Source organism: Lipophrys pholis (genome assembly GCF_963383615.2).
Source record: "Lipophrys pholis genome assembly, chromosome: 15".
Classification (NCBI taxonomy): domain Eukaryota; kingdom Metazoa; phylum Chordata; class Actinopteri; order Blenniiformes; family Blenniidae; genus Lipophrys; species Lipophrys pholis.
Window position 1 is genome coordinate 13,381,794 of NC_137642.1, and position 9,789 is coordinate 13,391,582.

The 9,789-nt window shown below is 41.0% G+C and overlaps 1 protein-coding gene across 1 annotated transcript; it reads left to right on the top strand.

Moving 5' to 3' along the window:
* Positions 1-2,825: 2,825 nt before the first annotated feature.
* Positions 2,826-9,135, top strand: tmem72 (transmembrane protein 72). The gene is made up of 5 exons (XM_080482310.1): positions 2,826-3,280; positions 6,040-6,106; positions 6,774-6,845; positions 7,020-7,159; positions 7,345-9,135. The coding sequence occupies exons 1-5, from the start codon at positions 3,208-3,210 to the stop codon at positions 7,776-7,778; spliced, it is 786 nt and encodes a 261-aa protein (XP_080338436.1). The 5' UTR covers positions 2,826-3,207; the 3' UTR covers positions 7,779-9,135.
* The last annotated feature ends 654 nt before the right edge of the window (positions 9,136-9,789 follow it).

Here is a 9,789-nt window from a genome sequence, read left to right on the forward strand (position 1 = left end):
GGCAGGATACCTGGTGTTCAGTCCTACCTACATGGTGTGTTATTATCATCATGTTCGGCAAGATTTATGTTTTCTTAATTTATCCTTTGTTTGTTTATTGTGTTTTAATTAGATTGATATTTGGGGATCCTCACAGCTCTTCTTTGGTCTTTAGATAAAACAGCATGTAAACAGTGATAATGGAGGGATTTGTCCAAACTAGGCATAAGAACAGGGTAATAAAGCTGCTGCTGTAATTAAGATCTGAGCTGTTTTCCCTGGTTCTGACAAGCACCAGACACCCACACAGCACTGAAGGTGGCTGGACGAGGAGGAAAGGCGGGGAGAAGTCTGAGGGAGTGAGGCATGGCTAATCTCTCCTCTCATGGCCATAGGCAGAGTGGATGGTGATGATGAGGAGGGTGAGGAGGCATAATGCAGAGATGATTACATGGATGGAAAAACGTGTGAACAGGAGAGTAAATGTTGACAAGCGGGTGAGAGGTCAGGCGGTCAAACTGAGTGATGATGAGAGTGGAGGGGAGATGTGCCTGTTTAGCTGCACCGACCAAATGAAAACACCAGACTGTATTTGTACTGTAACATTAGATTTACAGTCGCTAGATGGCAATCGCTCACAATTGTTTAAACTGTTTCACCCTCTGGCATATGCTGACAAATGTCATAAAACTCATAATAGACTGTAAAAGTCAGCAATGGCCCCCACACAATGTACAGTGACTTATAACCTTAAATTATGCTCTGGTAAGACTGTTTTTATGTCACGAGAGCCGAGCATGTAAAATAAACACACACACACACACACACACACACACACACACACACACACACACACCACCCACTGTGGGCATGATGGCACAGCCTGGACTGCTGTATACATTTCTCACTCGTGTTTTTCTGGGTCATATACAATAATACACTGCAGAGAAAATAAATATGTGATTTAAACAACATTTCTAAATACTTATTTTCTCTTTTAGAAATGATTGGATGTCCAGGAAAAGTGTTTGTTGCTCTTTGTTGTATTTTATGCTTGTCCATGAAGCACATGATTTGGAATCAAATCCCAGGCTGCTCCTGACCTGATCCCAGAGTGTCCTTGAGTGGGTAATTGAAGCCCAGCTGACACTGGGCAAAAGGCAGGGCAGCTACACATTATGTACTTGTTCTTTTTATTATTCTTGCCGCTTCATTTGAGATGACCACAGGTTTTCTGAGTGAGCTGAACTAACATATTATGAGACACAAAACAAGGTTTTTAGCAGTAACAACTGTCATTACAGCGTCCTGTTACCTCGTACACAAGAATGGAGGATACCCTGCAGAAACTTGTAATTTTACAATTATTTATCAGTCATTATTTCTACAGGAGTTTACGTACCAAAACAATGTAACACAAAGTGCTTTACATAATGAAACTATTACAGAAATCCCCTCAATCACACACACAGACACACAGACACACAGACACACACACACACACACACACACACACACACACACACACACACACACACACACACACACACACACACACACACACACACACACACACACACACACACACACACACACACACACACACACACACACACACACACACACACACACTTGCACATAACATTAGCAGCCACTTTGATTAATTGGACTTCTGAGGCAAGTCGCAAATCCTCTATTATTCCCGTCGAGCCGTATCACGTCACAGTGGCATGTCAACAAGCTACAGATGGTATTATGTGTATTATCCAGAAAAGTATGAAGGCCTGGAAGTTTGTACAGTACAGGATGATGAAAAGAGGTCAAAGAAAAGTCCTTTTCATGTGTCACACAATTATTATGAGATTATGTGCCATGCTTTCTTGTTTCCAGCTCAGCAGAACCTGATTTGATAAGTTTTATAAGTTTTAAAGTCATTTAAGACATGCTTGTCCAGATAATTCTGTCTGAAGGAGAACCTTGGCTTTTCTTGAAAGAAAAAAAAAGTTCCCAATCATTACATCTGGGGTTTCTGGAGCACACCTATTTCCACTTCACACAAACAAGAATGCTAAGCTGGAAACAAGTGAAACTGGTACAAATACACAACAGTTTCTTTGTTGGAGATTTAAGGAGATTTACGTAGCTTACTTTGGTCCCTAACAGGAGTCAGTGCGTGCGTGCGTGCGTGCGTGCGCGCGCGTGCGTGCGCGCGCGCGCGTGTGTGCGTCTGTGTGCATGTTTGAACTTTGTGACTCTGACAGCTTGTCCCAATGGGCCTCTGCTGTACCCAAATAAGCTTACATCTCAGCAAAGCCAGTGTTAACCGGTTTTGTGAGTTTGCGTTCATGAATGTGCAAGTGTGTCAGAGGGAGTCTGTTTGTTCTTCTGAAGCTGTTTCATCCCATGTGCATTGCTATGTTGCACCGTCTGCATCGCGAGTCAGTGGGGAATCAGAGTAAATCTTGTGCAAAGCAGAATGTGTTTATAATATTTGGTGTTTGTTTCCTGGTGTAAGCTTTAGCTGTTCTAACTCTTCTCGTAAAAAGATGCCCGGAGGAAGCTGCATGTACGACTTTGTCCTTCAAAAAAAGACCCCAGAACTCCGTGGTTGGAAAACAATGTCACTGATCACCTCTACATACTAAGGTTGCTCTCAAATCCCCACTAATTCTCAGAATGTGTGTTGTGTGGTTTCTGTATTATTTGTTTTCAGATAATTTTTAACCAGCGTTAATGACCAATGTTGAGTTAATGACCCTGAGTTGTGCAGTTTCACCTCAGCATAGCAAAGATAACAAAAAAAAAAACATGAACCAGCTGAAAGGAACATTATGTGTGCGACTTTTTATTTGAAAGTGTGTGAGTGTGTGTGTGTGTGTGTGTGTGTGTGTGTGTGTGTGTGTGTGTGTGTGTGTGTGTGTGTGTGTGTGTGTGTGTGTGTGTGTGTGTGTGTGTGTGTGTGTGTGTGTGTGTGTGTGTGTGTGTGTGTGTGTATGATTAGCAGTTACTGGAGTTACGGAGGCACTGAGTAACAAACCTTCCTGAGGTGAACTCATCCAGTGTTAGAGGCTCCACAACATAGCGCCGATGGACTTCATGACTTTTTTGCCATTATTACATTTATATGAGAGCTGACACCGCATCTAAGATGCTTATTTAGAAACGACTGACTCATAATTTGAAGCCGTGTCGCATTTTGGAACGTTGAAAAGAAAAGCATTTGAGGTCATGGGGAACTTAGAAAGCCTGTGGATTGCAGTGGAGTGTGCCTGCAGGATCCTTGGTATTTCTACAGCCACAGGTAGGAGATCAATATAAAAACAAAATACGATAATAACATTTGTTTTAGAATCATGTGCACCATTCTCATGTTATGGTGTGATTCTGATTTTTGAATGGGACAAAGATCAGTGTAGTTTTGTTTTAAAAATATTGGATAAGTCATTCAACATACACTGTTACTATAAGTCAAACCAGAAGGTATACTTGTAATGTTTTACCATCTGCGATACAGCAGGTCACTTTGCACCAATAAAAAATAATAAAATCATCTTTTTTCTGAGATATCGCTGAACTTAAACACTCTTTTGGGAGAGGTTTTGTTTGAGAGATTTCCTAAACTCAAAGTGTTAGGTTAAATGGAGACTCAATAACTGTATATTTTGAACACGAGAACAGTAAGTCATCTCATGGATGATATATCAAAACACAGTGATCATACAGAAACTTGCCATTTCACTGTTTTTATCAGACACACGGGGACAAATTACACACAGCTCTCTTACCACAGTAAATCATCATGGCCTCTAGTTGCTGCTTTCTCCCAAAATATGGGACCCCTGTACACTTAAATTCAAACAGCTGCAGACGCCCAACATTTACTGAGAGACATGTGCCTCACATCACGCCAACATGCAGTCTCTGCATCCAGCTGAGTTACTGGGGCTTATGTGATCCCAGGTTGTTATACATTTACACCTACAGGGGCTTTCTATGCATTGTTTTTTATACGTGTTTGAATGCATGTTTATGGCATGTGTGCCTAACCTCTGTCTGGCTCTGTGTGTGCACATGTCTACGTGTCTGACTTGGCCTGCTGGCCCCTGTGTGTGTTATTTAAACATATGTGCAGCATGCACATACATGTTAATATCCAGCTGGTCTAAATGCAGCGTTAATTCTTGTCCAACTCTCCAAACTACCAGAGATCATTCAGCTGCGTTCCCCCAATCTCCCTCTGGTTCTGATTGTATCTCTGAAATTCTGGTAAGTAGGCCGGAGCAATTGCTTCCATGTGTTCTGCAGTGATTACTGCTTAACCATGCTTACCTCACAGGAAAACGATTGGTTAATAAAAAGGGAATTTTCTTTTGCATTTTGAAGAGTTCGTTGTTATCTAATTTTCATAATCTTTCATCCCATCAGTACAGTAGTAGAAGCTCAAGTGTTTTACTGCCAGGACACAAGCTTGGGGCTCTTATAATCAAAGTGAAAACTTGAGGTGCGAGAACATGGAACTGGAGAAAGGCAATCTTTCCTGGGAGGATGCACATTCCCCAAATCTCTTAGAAATAATGTATTCAGTGTTTATTTTGCTTCAGATAGATTCCCATAAGTGATTGCCACAGCGGACCATTTTCTTCCACCACTTTGTCTTCTCTATCCTCCTCCTCCTCTCACCAATCTCTTGCATGACCTCCCTCACTACATCCATGAACCTCCTCACGGGGCTTCCTCTTCTTCTCTCCAGTGACGTGCCTCTCTCCACTCCTGCTCTGACCTGCAGTAGCAAGAGTTTCCCCTTTGCCTAGCACCCTGTTGCCTCACAGCTCCAGGGGTGGTGATTGTTGACTTGGACAAATTTGCATTAGGCATCATATTTTTAATCAAGAATGTGTTTGGAAAAGGTTTTACATCTTCTTGATGCAACCCTTTCTATTTAACTGGGCTTTTGACTGATGATAATACTCCCGTGGCATGTCTCATAAACATATTACTGATGCTTTCATGAGTGGAAAATAAGCCACATTTAGCTGCAACACACTTTAAATATGTTTTCCATTGCCCTGTACATTTCTGAAAACAATCCACAGCTAAACAGAAAATGTTCTTTGTATTAACACAGTATACCACATAATGTTCACAGACACAATAATAAGATACTTGGGAACTTATAACCTGGTCACAGTTTGGAATAGTTTTGGGAAAACATTGTGTTATGTGGACACGAAAACAAAAAATAAATGTGTTTATGACTTGCCAAGTGCCTTCATCAAGTTGCAACAAACAATCGCCAAGGTTACAGTCTGTGGATTTATTTCTCCAACATCTCAACAGACTTCTTTAATCTTCAATCCATGTGGTCTCGTCATCTGCATCATTTCTGATGTCAGTACGCCTGCCACTTGAGGTCATTGTTCTAAAGAATGAGTTGACTAGGATGTTAAGACAAATAGAAGGGTGGATTAGAACATTTTAAACAAGTCATGAGGATTTTCAAGATGTCCTGCTTTTGGTTTCCTTGCTGTGGTTCTAGGCTGGGATGAATGCCCACTTAAACACAAAGACATGGGTCAAAGCTTCTCAGATTGTAATTGTGAGCACGAGTACGCTGTTACCAAAGTTCTATGACTATGAGAGGATCCATTGGCATAATTAATACCTAAATTAAATACCAGTAAATATCTTCCCATAAACATCAACAGGTCACTATTGGAGTAAAACTGTTAAATCTCATATTCAAGGTTACTTGCGGTCGACTGCAGCGAGTTGTTCAAAAAAGGAAATGCTTCCAAGCATGGCTTGAAATAATTTTTCAAATCTGTGTAAATATGACAGAGGCTGTCCTAAAACCAACAGGTCAAATATACAAGCAAAATAAACTAAAGTAGATTAGAAACAATGCTGCTCAGTGCAGGAATATAAACAACATTTATGAAGGTTGGAGAGGTTATGTCTCCTCAAAGAAGAAAATTATGAGCAAAGTCTGACATCTGGTGGAGAAATTTTGCTCTTTTGTGACTCCAACGCCAAGATGATGTTCATTTATCTCTTTTTTAGTCTTGTGTGCTGTGGGAGTGGAGACTCTACACCAAGGAGATTTCAGCAGCCTCGGCATCTACCTCCTGTGAGTGCTTGCTGACACTTCTCAGTTATAAACACAATTCCTGGACTTTAATATGGTGAAGAACATGTGACCCGAGTGCCCTCCAAGAATGTTTTCATCACTTTATCTGTTTTCATAATCTCTTGCGTGAAGCAGTTAGTAAGGAGTCACGGGGACGAAGGAGGGATCAGAGGCCAGAAACAAGATAGATCCTCTTCTGCTACCTCTTTTTATCTCTGTGACTCACAGCCAAACTCCCACAGTCACAGGAAGAGATCTCTCCAAGGACACCAGAAATACAATAATGTTTATCCTGTCAGCACACAGAAAACAAATGCAGATTAATCTATTTCTACCCCCCACCCTCCCCCCACCCTCTCTCATTAAATGATTAACAGTGTTTAAATGCTCAATATAAAAGGAGGCATATACTATTGCAAACAAATATATATTTTGAAAAACACCACTCATGTTATATGTTTCTCCATGAACTTCATGAAGGTGATCGTTCAACTGCATTTTTTTAGGTACTTCATTTTTCCGTCCGCATCTTGTCCTTTGACTTCATCCACAGCTCTGATTATACAGAAGCGAACCCATTCAGGCCAAATTTACACAATTTATAAACTGTTTACTGATTGTATCAGACAAACAACAGTTTCATCTGGCTTTGACTCTCTTCCCCCAGGGTGTCATCTGTTGGTATCATGATGTTTGAGATGGCCTATTTCGTGGAGGCTCTCCTCACCATGTGTTTGCCGTGAGTATGCTCAGACGTCATGTATCATCACACATTTCTCTACTAGAAATATCAAGTACAACAGCTTAAATATATTGGATATGTTTTAGATACACATCACAAATGTCCAAGTATAAATATTGACTCAAAATTTAACCTGTGTTTGTCATTCTTTTTTCATTTTTATCTTTACAGCTGTCCTCCAGATTGGCAGGTCTTTGTCTTGTGGAAGAAGATGGCTCATATTGGAGGCTTTCATAAATTCCTCTATTACTCCATCATGTCAGTGGTCTGCTTCTTGCATCCTGTGTTGGTGTGGCATGCCATTATCCCAGGTGAAAATACCCAGCTTAATTTGCAGTATTGTTAGTGGTATTCTGAAGCAGTATTGTTGTGTTAAGGCTCATACTACGAACTGACAACCCCAATGCTTGTTTGCTAATACAATGATTTTTTTGTAATATACCGAAGGGTCTTTTGTGGGAAAAAACTACATTAAAAAAATCTTTTCTGTTTGCAGGGGCAATGCTTTTGGTAACAGCATTTTTCAACTTCATGCTGAGCAAGAAAACAAAGACAAAGTCTTCCAAAGGGCCTCATGACACTGATCAAGGCCCGACCAGCATCCATGTGACAGAGAGAGGAGTCTCAAATAGTGCTTCTGCATTTTTCCATATTGTAGCAGGAAGGAGGGGAGCGGGGCTGTCGCTCAGTAGGAGAGACCCGGGCCTCGACCTGGAAGAGAGAGGAGAGAGCATCCAGGCCATGCTGGAGCTGCAACAGCCAACAGCACTAAAAGAGACAGACAAAAAGAAACGGAGGTGGAGAGAGCGGGGACTGAGATGCTTGAGAGGTGGGGAGGAGCCTGTGGAGAGAGAAATGGAGGAGATGGAGGAGTATTGTCAGCCAGAGCCAGACACCACCTCAGACACAGCGCCGATGATTACAGACTGAATGAGAGACTGTGTTCACACTGAGCTCCACTCTCAGAAAAACACAATGGAAAACATGACAAATGTGTTCTTTCAGACTGGATACAATGAGCAGAAATTAATCCCTAAGAAATTTTAAAAAGTAGTATTTAGGAGTTTGAAGCTGTATATTTTATGTGATTATATGACTGTGAAAGTAAGAATATAAATTTTTGTATCAAACATGTATTTCTTTTTTACATTTAAAAATATCTTGGTACTTTGAAGAACGATCATGTGAACTTCAACAACAGCAAAAATACACTTTCGTTCTGGGATTCATGCCTGTTTTTGCAGAGCCGGCAATCATTAAATTGCAGACATTTATGAAAAGCAATCCAATCTAGTTACTGCGACATCCATTATTCATAAGGCAACAAATGAGATCAACGGCTTCGTTCATTCATTCAGAGAAACCACGCCAATGTGACTGAGGGTAGCAGGCCTCAGAGTGCGTGCAGGTGCATGCTTTACTCACATTCAAGCCTCCTCATTGTGTGTGTGTCATGTGTGAGCGGTGGCCATGGAGACAAAGCTCCGGGAGGAGTGCTCACGTTGGCTGCAGCTTTCATGTTATTATGGTGATGAGAGGGACATCAGATCGCCCACCAAAGCACCACGGTAGACCCGAGTCCCACCGAGAAATGTCTCGCCAACAAATCAGGGAATAATAAAATGCTATACCCTCAACACTGATAACATTAATAGGGTGTCTGAATGACTTTGAAGTTCAATAAATCACCTGTAAAATTAGCATATGTATTTTTTTTTCATTTGTTTTATCATGCAACAAATATTACTGGTCTCTATATAAAAATATTCATCTATTGTTCAGACCACGAATCTCACACACGCACAAACACACCATGCACACACAATATTATTCAGTCCTTTGTTCACTGAACTGTAGATATCACTGTGTGTAGCCCCAAGAAGCAATCTCACTGCAGCCTCAAAGCTAAGGGAGAATCAATAAAAGCAGAGAGCCTCATTCATCACAAAGTGCCTCACTGAAAACAGGGGTCAGACAACAGGAGCACGAAAACACACGTCCAAGTAAATAGCTTGAAGGTTAAACAACCGGGTTATTCTCCTTAGCCTATTTGACACAATTTACACAGCCGGAGTTGTAGCTATTTAAACATGCTGTTCTTTTCTTTTTCCACAATGTATCAAAGATGTGACATGAGAATCCAGTCAGGAGGAATCAAATGTTCTGGTAGTTCATGGAGAGAACAGAGAGTCTTTGTCCAGAATCTGCTGAAGCCGCTCATTAGCCCACAATCTGAGCTGCAATATTATCTTTGTGAGCATCTCTGGTCAATTATAGCAGCTGACTGAACAAAAAAGAAAAAAATAAGAAGAAAAAACCTTAAGAGAGGGGGGAGAACATCGGTTTTTCCATAACAAGTCCTCCAACTTTGTCATACCCCACATCCTTAAGAATAAACTAAAGTGCGTGAGGGAAGTAGTACAGCTGCTGGAACAACTTACTTCCTCTGGATGTTAAATCATCAACCTTATTCAGACATGCACAGAGAGAGTGAGAGAGAGAGAGAGAGAGAGAGAGAGAGAGAGAGAGAGAGAGAGAGAGAGAGAGAGAGAGAGAGAGAGAGAGAGAGAGAGAGAGAGCGAGAGAGAGAGAGAGAGATATGCTCTCTTCTGTGAGGCTACACAAAGAAGAATGAGAGACTTCCTACAGCTTTCAGTCTACAATAGTTTCCTAGATGGCAGATCCAGGCTCAAAAACAGGATGGGTGAAATAAATCTTAACAGGTCACAGGAACTTCTTCCTTTACCACTTAGTCTACATACAATAGCAGGTCTTTGGACATGGTGTTGGTGAAGGAAACAGAAATTTCCTACACTGCAGATGTGATTGCAGACAAGCAAACAACTTGAAATGTCACAAAAAAACAACTATTGAAGAAAGTAGCATGAAGCTTTTAATTACAAAATGTATGATACAGATAAATAATTCAGGTTGACACATC